Source organism: Drosophila pseudoobscura, chromosome X (genome assembly GCF_009870125.1).
Source record: "Drosophila pseudoobscura strain MV-25-SWS-2005 chromosome X, UCI_Dpse_MV25, whole genome shotgun sequence".
Classification (NCBI taxonomy): domain Eukaryota; kingdom Metazoa; phylum Arthropoda; class Insecta; order Diptera; family Drosophilidae; genus Drosophila; species Drosophila pseudoobscura.
The window spans coordinates 3,866,454-3,882,302 of NC_046683.1; the positions used below are offsets into that span (position 1 = coordinate 3,866,454).

Genomic DNA, 15,849 nt, shown 5'->3' on the forward strand with positions numbered 1-15,849 from the left:
CGAGAGGGCGACGAGCTACGGCGGAATCACCCACGGAGGAGGGACCGACGGCGATCGGTCTGGAGAGGCAGAGAAAACAGCGTGGGACGCAAGGAAGAGGGCCATGGCAGTGGCCGGCCAGTGCACCGGAAGACCAGATGCAAGAGGAATGCTTACCTGGTCAAAGTCGACGGGTTAAAAAAGAGTACAGGAGGAAAGACGATGTCGGTAATGTTTGCACATAAATTACAGGGAAGTAAGTTCCAGCAGCTGACGCGATGCACCCGATGCAGCTCTGCAGTTTTAAGTAGATCGCGAAAGCTCCCCTACACTATATCGATACGAGCTGAGCGCTGCGACCCCTATTGGTCCGATCCAGCAAACACTCAAACGAGTGATGCTGCCAGAGGGCGCTAGTGTGCGCCCGGTTCAAGGGAGCGCAGGCGCCAACTGATTTAAAGAGGGAGAATCCCCAGGGCAAACTTTTAACATATATAGAGATATCAACTGCACTGATCTTTGGCCAATCCAGTTTAAAGTTCCTTATTATGAAATATGTTCCATTTCAAAAACCTAACTGATACTCTCAATACTGATATGACAGCGATAGGCCGATAAGAACCCATATATAAGTACATACAAACCAAACTAAATTTATACAATCATTCTCGAATCATTTCGTTTTTATATTTAGTCCAGTGTGGTTGTTCATTTGACATACTTTACATAATGTCTAAGTCAGCTTTCGTCTTGTATATTTTGATTGCTGTGCATCTGCAAGAATCCTTGACATTTAATGCGGTGAGTAAAAATTTTGGATCATATGGAATACTACCTGTATATCGTGTCATTCTTCTAATTGCAGACTGTGTCGACTCAGAGCACTGAAGGACAATGCGGTGGATATTGCTTTAATGCTCTGAAGCCGATGCTGGACCACATCGCTGCCAATCAGCAGCGATGGAGTACCTGCGACGCCACCCTGCTGGAAAGCACAGCCAGACAGGACAGGATGGAGAGCCAGCTGGCTGCCCTGAAGGATAAATTGTCCTCAATCGAAGCAGGGAAGGAGGTGCCGAAAGTAAATAAACTGGAAAACTTCGTTCAGATCGGTTCGCGCTTCTTTTACATCGAGGAGCTTCGCGAAGTCAATTGGTTCTCCGGAACGAATATATGCCGTCAGATGGGTGGGTTTCTGGCTAGTCCGAGAAACGAGGAAGAGCTGATTGCCATTAAAGAAAAGCTAAGAAAAGGCCGCCAGTATTGGCTGGGAATTTCCGACTTGGCCAAAGAGGGCACCTTTGTGTCGCAGGCCACGGGAGACTTGGCTCCTTTGCAAAAGTGGAGTCCTTCCCAACCGGACAATCATGGAAATAATGAACATTGTGTACATCTTCAATACGAAAATTTCTGGATGAATGACTTACCATGTACTTATAAGAACTATTTCCTTTGCGAGGCAGGTGATGGATAATAGTATTTTCTGTCCAAGAAGAAAGCATGCTCCCCAAGACCACATCTTACTAATTAAATACGACTAGTGGAAAACATTTGAAGAATAATTTTTCTCTGAGTGCAATTGCGTTTTAAGTTATCTAATATAACATAGCCCGGGTGTAGCCCGGAAAACTTTCAATCGCTGATAGTGCCGGACAGCGAAAATCGGCAGCCTATAAAAGGTATGGCATGAGTTCAGCAATTGCCATTGAAATCAGTTTGTTTCCGATCTTATGCCGTGTGCTGTTGCACAGTTGAAATAATTTCAAGAATGTTCGAGCTTGTGTCTTTCCTCCTGTATATACTGATTGCTGTGCATCTGCAAGGATCCTTGAAAAGTGATTCGGTGAGTGGAAACTCTGAACGCCTGGACAGGGTGGAGGATGCGATTGGCGAGCTGCAGACGCAAGAGTCGGGAGGTTCTGGGAACTTCGTGAAGATAAATTCAAGGTTCTTCCACATTGAGCAGAATCGAAAAGTCAACTGGTATGCCGCACTGAATATATGCCACGAGATGGGCGGCCATCTGGCGGATCCGGCGAACCAACAGGAACTGAATTCCATTAAGCAAAGACTGATCCGCGGCCGGCACTATTGGCTGGGGATCTCCGACCTGGCCAATGAGGGCTTGTTTCTTTCGCAGAACACTGGCAACAGGGCGACCTTTCTTAGGTGGATCTATGGTGAACCAAACAACTACGGAAACTACGAGCACTGCGTAGAACTGAAGTCACAGCAAAATAGGGAATTCCTAATGAACGACGCCCCATGTTGGCTTTTGTCCTATTTTATTTGCCAGACTAGCTCACCGAATAATAAATAGTGAATATCTTATCATCAGTTTTCGTTGCATGCTACTGGCATCCGGGAAAATATATTTAATCGTAGGAATTGTTACTATTAAGTGATCCGCTTACAAGTTAATAAAAGTACAAACTACATTTACTCGTAATAAATGCATGATGAACTTAGCAGGGGAGTATTTCCTCTAGTACTTAAATTCAATTGTTAAGACTTTCTTTTTCCCAGGGTATCTACTACTATAATATTTTCTGTCAGACATTTAATTGATGTACTATGTGAACCAGTACATACATATGTATGTATATCCTCTGCTAGGGTACACAAATGAAAACCAAATCATTTTATTGATATTTTATCGTATATTTGAGAACCCAACCATTGTGGGATAGGCCTGGAACTTCTCGGCGGCCAGCCTGGTAGAATCTAATTGCAAAATGCTGGACATCTTGAAAAAGATGAGCGAGAATATTAACAAAGAGAATATTAGCCTCTGTTTATTTCCCATTAGGTCTCTAAAGCGGCTGAAGGATGGTGGCAGCTTGCTCATTGAGTTTGGGGAATACATATATATTGAATCAGAGCCGATGACTGCCAAATGTTCTCACGCTCTCTAACGCTTTTAACAACACTGTTTAATGCTAGCTGGGACAGACAGACATACTCGTGGCTATGTATATCGACTCAAGAATATATACTTTATGGGATCGGAAATGCTTTCTTTTGGCTGTTACACATACATATATCCCTACTAGGGGGCAATATTCTTTTAGCCAAGTCCTACTTGGAAGCGTTGTGCGCATACTATTGGGATTTTCAAAGTGCCAGCCTCTCCAGTGTCTGAGTTCTGTAGATCTGTGAAAATTACACACATACATACATACATGTACATATGTTGGTGTGTTCATTTTTGTATTTTGTATTTTCTTTTATTTAAATTATTATGTATACATAATAAGAGCTTAAAATACAAATTTAATTTCTTTATCAAAATACATTGTTATACAATTTCCTTAGTTGTTGTCGCTTGTATGCTTGGGGATCTCAATTTGGATTCATTTGACGGTGTTATTTCATTTCATTTGATTTGATTTGATTTGATTTTGATATTAATAGTATTCCGAGTGGGTTTCGCTTAGTCGTCAATGTTTATGGATTTAGTTTTAGCTTTGCACACCGCATTTTGTTTAGTTATAGTTTGAAGCTTATGTTCCTTTTCTTTTCCTTTCTCTTTATATAGCTTTAGATCTGTTTGTTGTTTCTTTATTTGTAATATTAATTAATAGAAAAAAATACTAACAAAAAGAAGAGGTCGTCTTGGATATATCCATGGATATCAATATTGTAGAATATAAATACAATATGCAGATGTATCTATACGATTGCGGCATCAAGATCGCGTATAATACAATATATAGACAATACGAAATATAAAAAAAAAAAAAACTGCATCGAGTGGTTCACAATAATACATTCATCATTCATCCTGCGCGATTCATTTTATCCTCATCGCCAAGCCACTACTAAAACACACACTTTAGAAACATCTCTTTTTAAAGAAACTAACGAAATCCGATTACACAAATTGTGAAGGAACGCTGTCTGTGGAGGACGCTGCGGCACAAACAAATATACAATATATATAAAACTCTGCCCTCGATCTCTGATATCACTCCATTGATCGTTTGGTTTCCTTTCTTTAGGGTTAAAAAAGTATTAAATAAAACATATAATAAGACCTAAAAAAAATTGAACTAGGAAAACAATTGAAAGCACTTTGCCCTGTGTGTGTGTGTGTGTGTTTGGTTTTGTGTGTGTGTGTGTGTGTTTGTGTGTTGTTGGAGTTCGTACAAGTATGTGCTGGGATCTTGGGGAGGACTTGGGTCTTGGCTTTTGGGGATAGCTAAGGAGGATGGGGCTAAAAACAGAACCAAAGAAAACACTAAAGGATCACTTCATGCTGTTGCCAGTCGTCTTTTTTGAGCAATTCGGTTGGAGGTTAGGGGTTAGGGATTGTGAATTGGGTGGTGGGGGCTTCTTAATTTTGTATCCGTTTCTGTCTCGCTTTTGCCTTGCCTTACAATATTTTTTGTGTCTGTCGAAAAATATTTAAAATCAGTACTAATTATTCCGTTTGTCTTTTCCTGTGATCAATAAAATTATCCATTTCCGAATTGTTTGTTGTTTGAGGATTGATATTTGCGGGGTGGGAGGGATTTCGGGGATTTCGGTTTCCGGTTTTCGATCAAAATTTCTGTCGTTTTTGCTGCAACTCTCTTTCTCTCTCTCTTAGGCGATCTCATCTCTCTCTTTCTCTCTCTCCGCTTCCATCATCTCTCTGGATATCTGTGGTACTCTTTACATGTGTATCGTGGCTGCCGTATAGCGCGCCTCGCCGCGCCTCCAAGACCACTGGCTGGGACGGAACTAATGGATTAAACGATAGAGAATAAAGCCAAGTTATTTTTAGCCACAATTATGTACTATATATGTATGCATGTGTGCTTATAGAGAGAGTGTTATATCTAGAGCTCTGATAACCAACCTGATGCAAATGCTTGGACTGCATGTAATTGTAAGAAATGCATAAAGCCATGGGTTTTACATATATAGAAAAGATGCTTTGGATCTTTCGACACTCACCTGAATTAAAAGTTGGCCGCTCTTCGTGTGCGGGTTGCGGTACGCATAGAAGAGCCACAGCGTCACGGCGAACACCATGCAGATGGGCACCATGAAGCCAAATGCCATGCCCACGCTCTTGTTGTCGCCCTGCGCCTGAGAAAGCTCGTCGGCATTCAAGAGCTTGCCGTCCGCCGGACTTCTGCTGCTGCTTGCATCGGCGACTGTCTTGGTTTGGGCAGTTGCTCGCGGGGCTCGCGTGCTGCTCAGCGTTGGCTCTGTTGCCGCAGAGCTGGCGGGCGAGGCGGTGGACGAGTTGCCACTGCCGCTACTGCTCGCAGCGCCGGTATTCTCCTGGCCGGCGTTGTTGCCCTTCGTGCCGAGAACCGGACAAGTGCCAGCATCATGAATGGCAGCTGTGTCGCAGCCTGCAAATGGATGTAGTTTTTCAATTAATTGAATGGTTCAACCGTTCGGGGCGTTCAACCGTCAAAGCTTACCCTTTTGAATCCATTCGTGCTTCTTGCGATCGGTACCAGTGGAGCAGCGATTCAGCGCCGGGCACCAGGAGCACTGTGAGGCGAAAAAAGGAGAGAGAAAGGATTATAGAATCTACAGTTTTAGTTTTTAGCTGGTGGAACCCACGGCAAAAGTTGTGTTATGGTTAATGCACGCCTGGCAATCATTGTAACCCAGGCAGGTGGGCAGGGCCGTCAGCTTGATAACGGTAGCATTGGTGATCTCCTTTTGCTGGAAGGTCACGCGGTGATACTCGTAGATGGTCTTTCGACGGGCAACTGTCACAGAAGCAAAAAACAACAACAGTTAGGATCGAGGATCGAGGGTCTGCTGGAGACAAAATATTTTGCTTACAATAGAGTTGCTTGTCAATGATGTAGGCATCCGAGAGGCCCACCTTAACCGGATGCTGATTGTCCTGGATCGTGTTGATTTGCGTGGGGACTTGGAAATATCCAAACACAATGTCCCCGCTCTGATGGAGGGTCACGCTGAACGTGAAGTTTCCATACTCGGGCTTATCCTGAAGCGTCACGTTCTCCCAGACGGCCGTAAAGGCGGTACCTGGAGGACAGATTTGGAGTTAGATTAGATAGCCAGAGCTAGAGCCAGAGCCAGAGCTCGTTCTAAATGCTCACCATTATCGTGCAGACGGACAACCGATTCCGGGGATATGCTCGTATCGAAATTGGCCATCAGGGGGGCAATATATTGCGTAGCCGCCAGCCAGGAGTGGACATACTCGCCGGTGTAGAGGAAACCGCCGGTGGCAACGGTTATGTTGCGCACATAGTGCCCATAGAAGGGGAAATCAAACTGCAGCTCCACGGTCATGGCACGACGATGCGACGAGGACAGCATGCTGTTCTCGGGCACGGTACGCAGCTGGGACCACAGTGCTGCGGCCTCCGCCTTGTTGATATACAGGGTACTGTTGTAGTACTCGTGATGGTCCTCCGTGCGGTTTAGGCTCTCGCTGCTGATGCCCTTGTTGATCACCTCCTCGGCGACATCCACATCCGAGACATCCACATCCGTCCACTGGTCCACGTTCATGCGGTCCGTTGAGGTGGCTACCCCAGCAGGCAGAGGCATCTGCAGTGGCACAATCGGCGCGGAGGCGGCCACCTTTTTGGGATACTGCGATTGGTTGCCCAGCAGCTGGGTGGGCTTCTTGGCCGCCACATTGATGGTGGTGGTTGCTGTTGGGTTCGCTGATCCATCGGCATTCTGCACACTATAATCCTTTCGCTGTCCGGTACCATTGACGCCCAAATTGTGTACATTGTACGAGACACTGCCACCCACTGCTCCCGCTCCCGTCTTGCTGTCGACGGTGGTAACCGTGGTCTCCGTGCCACCGGCCACAGCACTGGCATTCCCATTTACGCTTTGGTACTGACTCTTTGCATCCGGCGTTATGCCGGCCGGCGCCGCCGCCGAGTCTGCCGCTGCCGCATCGGGCGCCGCACGCTTCTGACGACTCCCTGCTTGATCTTCCGCCTCTGGCAGTCGAACCACATCGTGGGCATTGATGAATGTGAGCTTCATGTCGAGCGGATAGTAAGCATCTGGATTGGCTGTAAAACGGAAAGCGAATATCGTGTTAGTGAGTATATGGAGGCGCTTCAGTGACGTGCTCTCTTCTTAAAAAGGGGATAAGGCCAATTAAATGTGTGAGATATTTCTGTCTTTCCAGGAAGTGCCTGTACCCTGCCTGTCCCTGGTCCGATCGATGGTCATGTGTGAAGAAAGGAGCTTTCGAATTCATGCACTTCATTTTGTACACAGATTATTACGTACACCTACACAACAACACACAGCTTTTTACGTACGTATATGAAAAATATACGCACAGCTTATTTCGTACAGTCACAGCTTATTGCATACATCGAAGCTGTCAGATCCAGCCGGGCAGCAGTCTGGTTGAGGAGCACATCTTCCAGTGGACCAAGGCCTACATGGGTCACCTCTCGTAATAAATCTCACATCGATTAAGTAAACCTATCGATTCTATTTCATTTGACCCCCCCATATAGTGGAGTATAGTCATTTTTGTATTTCTGTCACTGCTGCGACATATTCTTTCTTTATCCCGAATTTGCGAGTATTCCATCCACAAATCTATCAACGAGGGGAAGCCCCTTGTGATTATTTGTTTGTAGATACTATAGGGTATAGGTCACCCTTGTGTCGCTCTCTCTATGTACTTCGATCTGTTTTATCGTATGCAAAGATCTCAGTGACAATAAGAGACACACTAAATGTGTTTTACAATCTGTAGGAAATCATGGGTTTCGATCTACCAATCACAAAATAAATTTAGTTCCATTCTTGGTAACTAAATATATCATTAATTTAAATACTTTTACTCCGATTAGTGGCAATTCCGCTAAAGATTTCGACTGTAGGCGCCTTTATCTCTGGTAAATATTATCTTTTAATATGTGTGCTCTCATTATATTATCATTTTGGCTATCGTTCTGTAAAGTACATACATATATAAAAAGATACATCCACTGTATCTGGAAGCCAGCCATATCTGAATCTTTGCGTAGAGCCGTTCACTTATCGTCTGGTAAATATTATCATTTCAGTCACGATTGCATTCATTATACACTTTTATGAGTATTACGTAGGCTGGCGTTTATATCCGTAGCGTAGACCAGGGAAAAATCCCCCCTTCCATTTAATCGCCTTTCCATTTTGTCCAAATCGTACCTAACTCGTTCTCGTTGTACATTCGCGTTTTATATCATTTAACGATAAACGAAATATTCCTCTTTGAAGAAAAATGGAATTATCACATGACAATTTTCATGTTTTGATTTTCTTCAATTGATTTTTTTTCTAGTTCAACAATTGGTAATGAAACACCATGCATCGCCACTACGAAAAACTGGTAAAACGAGTTCAGTAGCAGAAAAAAACCCGTGAGGGTCTTCTAAGAACACTTGTGGTACTGGAAAATATGGATAAGTGTGCGGTATTGGCTATTGCAATATTGTGAAATGACATTCCATGATATAGGGGCATCTTTGAGCGTTAAAGCGTCGAAGATACAATCGACATGGCCGTCAAATCCAAATATGGCTTGTACCTTTCTACGACAATCCGAGATCTCACACATCGGCCTACTCAAAAGATTTTTTAGCCACCAGAAATATGAAATCAGGGGTCATCTGACTAGTCCTGAAGACTTCCTTTACAGATACTTTTCTTCTGAGTTCCAAAATTGTTCGCTATTGTTCTTTGTGGTAAGCATAAACTGTATCTGTTTCTGTAGTTTCATTTATTTTTAGGAATAGATAAACCAGCTTAAGGTCTAAGTTCAAAAGAGTATCCAAAGGGTATCTTCACAAGGGTATCCAATTATTGAGTGTTCTGGTATTTAAAACATTTTGGGCATTATGTACTATTTAGACCCCGGGCTGTAGTAAATTTTCCCAAATGTAGTCATTTCCACTCTTGCATGTGTAATGCAATTTTCTGGGCATGTGCCACATGCCATTGGCCCTCTCCCCGCCACTACTATTTGTGTTGCATGTGTGTTGTGTTGTGTTGTTTTGGGTGTGTGTGTGTGCTAGTGTGCTGTAATTAACCTTACTGTTATTTGAAGCCGCTCTCAATATTGATTTTCTATTTTCATTTACCATTTCCCACATGTGCGCCAGCACCGCAGCACCGCAGAAACACATCAAAGAGCCCCTGTCGTCAGCCCCCAATTGCAATTACAACATGTGGCATGTGGTTGGTCGGTCGGCTCTCTGTGTGCCATAGATGGGGGACTGGCATGTACACATGACCCCCCAAACAAAAACGATATCGATTCCCAAGCCCAATTATTCACAACTTTCGAACATACGACAACAACATATATATATGTATATATATGTATATATATGTACATATATAAATTTTGTATATAAATAAGCAATTGAAAACAAATCGGAGAATCGTCTCCCACTTCCGGGGTAGTTTCTTGGAGGTTTTTACTTCATTTGTTTCTATGAAAGTTTTGTTCTTGCTTCTTGGTTCCGATATTCCTTGATTTTCGGTGTTTTGGCATCCGGAATCCGGTATTTTTCTGCTGCTCAAAGATGAAAAACAAATTGCGCAAGAACAGAGCACGTTTTCGTTTCATTTGGTATTTGATTATATGTACATATGTATATCCCTATATAACAACAACCAAGGGTATTCCGTATAAACTCCGTCCCATAAGGTTAAGAAAGTTATCGTTTCTTGGCCACCCGAGAATTCTATGTATATTAAGAATTTTCCGCATAACGAATTCCCCCTGAGATTCGCTACATCTTAAGATGGATGTTCGACTGTAATACCTTTGTGGAAATTCTAGGTTCTTTACAAAGTTTTACTGCCCCTTCTGATGCTTCATATATTTGGAATATTCTCTTCTTTCGTAATGCCCTTTGCAAAGATATGACACACAAAGCCCACGGGCGTCAGCTTTCAGCTCTGTTTGGCGAAACGCAACTGTACACAGATACACAGACACATATACACGTTTGTGAATGTTATAATTGTTTACTGTTTTTCAATGGAACAAATCACAACTGAGCGATTACTTTGCGGGCAGGCACACAGCACCAGGCAGCAGTCACCAGTCACCCGTGCCGACGATCAGATACAGTATTATTAGTAGATGTTTGTGTGGGACGCGGGACCCGGGACGCACGGTATGCAGGCCCCAGATCTGTACATGTACATATGTATTTATGTTCATGATGTATGAATGTCTGTGAAGAAGAAACAACGACAGCGACAGCGACAGCGAAAGCAAAAGCTGCGCGTCATCGATGCCCCCATCTGGCGGGTGATCTTGCATAATTACGAGTATTAGCCGCAGCCGCAGCGGCAACAACAGCAGCGACTGCGGTCAAAATATGAGTCAACTCGCTGCGCCCTGCTCTATTTCCGACTTGAGCTTAGGGATGGGTGATGAGCAGAGAGCGATATTATTAATCGATTAAGATCTTCTATAGATGCATTAGCAGCAAATGGACACGTTTGTTGATACATTCCACGTTTCCGTGTGTCCTAACGCTTATGGGAAGAATATCACTCCGAATCCGATCTACTCTCGCTCTCCTTGAGTGGGGATACTGCAGCGAATATTCTTTCGTTGCTCTGCCTGATGGACTCAAGCCTCATCTCTGCGCAAAATAACATGCCATGATGTCCAGCGGAGAAAAGTCATCTGTACCATGAAAATCCATGCAGCAAGAGCGCCACCTGATCTCGCCCCGCGAACTGTTGCCTCCTCTGCTTCTCCGGCTGCCTCCAGTGCTGCTTCGAATTGAATTGAACCCAGTGTTAATTGCTGTGAATGATGGCCGTTTTGTACGTTTTTTGTAGTTTGCTGTTGTTATTGTTGCTGAAACAATTGGCGTGAATTTATTCAGCGTTTGATTGAAAACCAAAAAATTGGTCTTTAATATTTTTTCGAGTGAGTGTGATAGCATTTTACTTTAGTTAGTTTGTGCTGATGACCTCCACGCCAGAGCCAGAGAAAGACCCCACAAGTGGGTCAAAGAATTTGCACAGTGGCCCACTTTCGGTCTTTCGCCGGTCTTTAATTATTGGGGGGTTTTTTTTTGTCTTTTTTGGTGAAATGCGCCAACAAGATGCGAAGGACGCACGAATCAATCAGTGTGAGGGAATTGGAATTGGAATGAGATTTCTTCACAAAATTCAAGCACGCTTCAAGCGGCAGCACTTTGTGTGTTTTTTGTCCAAACAAAAGTATGCACATAAATGCACGCAAGGCTGTTCGTTTCACTGCATTCGTCGGCGCATTCGGGGTCTGCTCTCCCATTTCTATTTACGTCTGCGCTTTTGAAATTACTTATCGCCAGTTACCCACTCCATGGTATGTCTTGTTTGTTTCTTTTATTTTCGTTTTTTACCTGCTGATACCCCTGGGTAAAGGCAGGGCTATTCATTATTCGGCTGAAGGTGTGGAAATGCACGTTTCCGATTCCACATATTCTGTCAAAAACTGCGGAAGTCCCCGCTTGAAAGATATGCATTTTTAGTAGTGTTATAGGGTTATACAGCTACTACGAGTATCTACCGATCAGCCATTAATTCTATGTGATAGCTCACAGTAGCGTGACACTTGTAATTAATGGAGCACGGCTTCCTTATTGATGCCCGACTCGAGACGCACAAGCGAATGGCAAAAACAACATACATGTATACATGTCGTGTGCATGACGCGGCATATGGTCCATATCTATGTTGCTTTATGCATGGTTATATATACTTTTGTGCAACAACTTTTAGCAAAGGGTTATGTATGTATCTTATTCTTATGTCTTATTTTATACAATGTGGTAGGTATGCATAAGGTTGTTTATATGCACATGCATACTACGTATAAATTGTCTAAGGTTCTGATTAGGATATCCGCTAAGGGTTCGCTTTTGTTGTTGTTATGGGGACTGCTCCCGCCTGAATTCCTAATCGTTTATGAAAATTGATTTGTGAGGCGGGTATTTCTATAGTCGGAACGTCTCTGTCTGATTTATTCTGCAATTGTTGGTTGCTTTATACTGTGATAATCAAAAACGCTATCGACACCGGTCGTTTATCAGTATTTGTTTTTGAATTTTCCTCAACTCTTTTACTGATTGCTTGACAGACAATTTGCGTCGCACGCTTTCAGCTAATTGAGGGTAGAGGTACCTGTACCTGTGCCCGTACCTGTACCTTTACCAGCAACTGTATCTGTACCTGTCTGAAAAAGGTACTCGGACAGGAGGCACTCTCTCTCTCTCTGGTGGGGACCTGTGTTTGTTCAGTCACTGCACTGGGCCAGACGTGGCCGGAGTGTTAATATTTTAACAGTTCTTTTATGCGCCGTTAGGCGGATAGGGTTATCAACCACCAAATCAATGGAAGTCAAACAAAGGCAAGTGCGAGCGTGATTTTTTCTTCCCAGCAAATGGACGGACTATGATGATGATGATGGTAATGGTAATGATGTGTTAACGTCCGTTCATCTTTCCATGGCCTAGACGACGACAAGACAAGCGATGCATCTGTCAAAGAGCCAATGCTCAAAGATCATAACTGTTTATGTCCATTAACTTGTTAGAGCTGGAAAACCCGAGAACTATCTCGAGTGGCAATGAATGAAAGATAAAAGAGTTGCAGTTGCTTGAGGGGACCGTGGTTCGTTCTCTTGTACCACTTATTTGAAGACCAAAGAACAGATGGATATTTAGGGAAGTAGAATAAACCATAAAGTCTTTCACTTTCAGCTTTTCAAGTTTGAAATAATATTGCAAATTCCCCAACCATTTCAGTCTTATTTCGGGAAATACCAAACTCTGGAAAACAGTGGACACAAGTGGAATTGCCATGAAATGTTTTTGGGGATAAACGATTAAAGCGGATGGATGATTCAGCTGTTCAAGCTTGTTCCCCGCAAAATCCCCAGACAACTCATCACACAACAGCTTTAACCCAGACTTCAGACTCCAGTCCGCCAAATGAATGTGATGGATAGATGGATGCTTTATCAAGAGGAGCAGCAACAACAGTTATAAATAATAACGAACGGACACCCTTGATAAGGAGGAGACTCTGGTGCCAGTAGCAGGCTGACGCCAAGTCAAATCCAATGGGAATTGGAATCGAAGTGCCGTTCTGCTTCTGATTACCATGTGGATCTATTGGAAGCTGCAATCAGTGGTCCACATATGGGTATGTGGGAATACGAATCACAGTTGATCCAAAGCTGGAAGCCATAGATTTAGATTTCCAATAGTTTGAACCTGTCTGTCTGTAACCTTAACAAATCCCAATGAAAATGGGGGGGAGTCACCGAAGGCGCTTCCCTGAAACTTGCAAATGATCACCATGGAAATCGGTTCAAGAGTGCAGCTTTTACTGGAGGGAACACTGTCCAGAGATAAAGCAATGGAAAATCATAGAGATTTGTGTGCTTCGGGGGTGAATCCCACTCTGGCCAGTTGGCCCTCAGGGGCTGATAGTAGCGCCACTGTTCAGTACTTTAACTGATTCCAAGCGAATACAGTTTCTGAAGAAAAAGTCAGAAAAATAAAGAAACTGATAATGGGGCGCTGACTGGCTGCCTGACTGAATGTCCGAGGACGGGATGAGAGATGGGACGGGGCCAAAAGACAAAGAAAACTCGAACCGTTTCCAACTGTATCAACAAAATACAAATATAAACTGAGGCGACGAGAGGAGATGAGGTGAGAGAGAGAGAGGACGAGCCAAGTGTGCAAGAGAAAAAGAGTAAATGAACTGCGACATAAGCGACTTTCCAGCCAGTTTTTTGTTTTTGTCCCCGTAGATTGCATTATTGGCCAATTACACAGCACTGTTTGAAATGCGTCATAAAAGGGGTCTGGACAAGGGGAGGGGGTAGAGCAATAGAAAGATAGATGGAGAGAGACGCAAATGCAAATGCAGCTAACGGCACTCCACACCAAGTGCCTCCGTCCCCCTTCCAACCGTTCCGGCCAGCAGCTGAGAGAGAGCCGGTGCGGTGTACAAGGTTGCCACCTGTCGGCGAAGCAGGTGGAAAAACAAGTAGCAAAAGTGTTGCCAGGTCTGCCTTTGGTCGACCCTTTTTTGTGGCTTTTTGTTTTTGTTGTTGCTGGTCATAATTCCACAGCCATTTGATTCGTTTAAGTTGGAAATTACAAAATTGGCGACACAAAAAACAATAAGCAAACACATTTTGCGCCTTTGTTTTGTTTCGTTTCGTGTTAATCAAAGTGCGCCACAAATTTCAATTTAAATATGCAGGTTGAACCTGCCGTGGCACTCTGACTCTGGACTGGGACTGTCGTCTGGTGCCTGGCTGCAGCCTGGTGGCGACGTCGCAGTTGGAAAATTGTTGCACGTTAAGTGGAGCATGGCGAAGAGCACAAAAACAAAAAATTATAAATAAAAGCCAATCCGTAGCCGTAACAAGGAGGGGGCGGCAGGGGGGAGTGATGATAGATGGTAGTTGAGAGAGTAAAAGCCCCGTCGAATACAGGACACATGTTTACACATCCATATGTACATATTTCATTGGCTTTTACCTATTTTCACACTCGACTGCCCTTGTACACCTCCCACCCCACCCCTTCTAAATACACATACACTTTTTTTTGTCAATTAACGCATTTACTGCCACGAAAAAAAAAACAGAAAAAATACAACATGGCAGCAGATAAAATTTCACCATACAACAACAAAAAAAAACCAACTGTCAGTGCGACCCCTGCCCCTAGCCCATCATACTCATCCGATGATGATGATTTTGTCTTTTGTGTACAAACAAAATGAAATATGTATATACATATATACTTGTGATCTGAGGATGAGTTTTAGCTAGATATACGCATTACGTGGATTTATTTTGTTTCATATCAAGTCAAAATGATGTAGAAACTGAAGAAATAACAACCAGATTTACAGCCAAAATTACACACACACACGCACACAATCACATTAGATATAGAGAGCGCTAGAGAAATAGACAGAGGAGGGACAGAGTGGAAGAGGAAAACGTACACACACTCACACACACATGCACCATAGAGTTCAAATATTTGGGACGTCTTTTGTTTCATATGGCAGAATTCAATTTTAATCGTATGCACACCAACTTACACCTGGCCGACGTTATCTCAATTGCACCGAATATCGCAAGGAGAATTGCAATTTGCGCGCACGCACTACCGAAACTTTTCGCCATCTTTACCCCGTTGCAACGTTGAATATATATTGATAGGTCGAATATTGATTTATATTTTTTGTTTTGACAATATGTTTGGTGTTTTTTTTTTTGCTAATGTATTGTATATCTGTATAGAAATTTTTGTAAAGATATATCAACAATCAACGGACTTTTCTGAATTCAGAAAAAAATTCGACACTATTTTGTTGTTTCATTGTTCGCGATTGACCATTTTGTGAAGTAGAGGTGTCAAACCATCGAGGTCACTATCGAAAGTATCGATGTTTTGGTATCAAAACTATCGAGTGGCGCCAATAACGTTGTTTTTAGATAACACTACGGACCATCCCCGAAATGGATGGTGGATGGTGGATGGTCGTCAGTGTGAAAAGCCTAGGATGTTTATATTTTGATAGTACATATATCGATGTGTATTCTTTTTTGATAGTACATTTGTAGGTATTTCCCCATTAGCTGGCGCTGTAGGTAATTACATACAAATGATGTGAATATGTAGCAATTGTGTAGATAGCGTGTAGTTACCATGTAAGGCCATAAATTTAGCAAAAATTTTTGTTGACCTGTCTGCTTAAACCTATATTTTATAAGCAACCCAATATAAATGAGAACTTTAAATAAGCCAGTCAAGTAGAAAATAAATTCAGTAATTGGATAAAATTATGTGGGCAGGGCTGAGGGTT

At 43.0% G+C, this 15,849-nt stretch overlaps 3 protein-coding genes across 6 annotated transcripts; 2 read left to right on the forward strand and 1 right to left on the reverse strand.

Moving 5' to 3' along the window:
* The first annotated feature begins 642 nt into the window (after positions 1-642).
* On the forward strand, positions 643-1,541 carry LOC26532120 (C-type lectin 37Db-like). Of its 3 annotated transcripts, none has more exons than XM_033382268.1 (2): positions 643-780; positions 845-1,541. In XM_033382268.1, exons 1-2 carry the CDS (start codon positions 709-711, stop codon positions 1,451-1,453), a joined length of 681 nt encoding a protein of 226 aa, XP_033238159.1. In that variant the 5' UTR covers positions 643-708; the 3' UTR covers positions 1,454-1,541. The 3 variants fall into 3 exon arrangements, with proteins under 3 accessions (XP_033238159.1, XP_015041304.2, XP_033238160.1); XM_015185818.2 differs by having other exon boundaries at positions 650-780; positions 842-1,541; XM_033382269.1 differs by having other exon boundaries at positions 650-780; positions 860-1,541.
* Positions 1,542-1,601: 60 nt separating this feature from the next.
* Positions 1,602-2,476, forward strand: LOC6902209 (C-type lectin 37Db-like). The gene has a single exon (XM_015185817.2). It carries the CDS (start codon positions 1,748-1,750, stop codon positions 2,297-2,299), a length of 552 nt encoding a protein of 183 aa, XP_015041303.2. The 5' UTR covers positions 1,602-1,747; the 3' UTR covers positions 2,300-2,476.
* A 756-nt stretch (positions 2,477-3,232) lies between these two features.
* Positions 3,233-15,408, reverse strand: l(1)G0289 (lethal (1) G0289). 2 transcript variants are annotated; one of them, XM_015185816.2, is made up of 8 exons: positions 15,082-15,408; positions 6,057-6,998; positions 5,773-5,982; positions 5,545-5,696; positions 5,400-5,472; positions 4,921-5,327; positions 4,823-4,840; positions 3,233-4,704 (listed from the first exon to the last, which is right to left on the reverse strand). In XM_015185816.2, the coding sequence occupies exons 1-8, from the start codon at positions 15,164-15,166 to the stop codon at positions 4,636-4,638; spliced, it is 1,956 nt and encodes a 651-aa protein (XP_015041302.2). In that variant the 5' UTR covers positions 15,167-15,408; the 3' UTR covers positions 3,233-4,635. The 2 variants fall into 2 exon arrangements, with proteins under 2 accessions (XP_015041302.2, XP_001355614.3); XM_001355578.4 differs by lacking the exon at positions 4,823-4,840.
* Between the last annotated feature and the right edge of the window lie 441 nt (positions 15,409-15,849).

Coding starts and splice junctions, on each gene's coding strand:
- LOC6902209 (XM_015185817.2), top strand. CDS start 1,748: ATGTTCGAGCTTGTGTCTTTCCTCCTGTATATACTGATTGCTGTGCAT.
- LOC26532120 (XM_015185818.2), top strand. CDS start 709: ATGTCTAAGTCAGCTTTCGTCTTGTATATTTTGATTGCTGTGCATCTG. Junction 781..841: donor AATCCTTGACATTTAATGCG/GTGAGTAAAAAT, acceptor TTCTTCTAATTG/CAGACTGTGTCGACTCAGAG.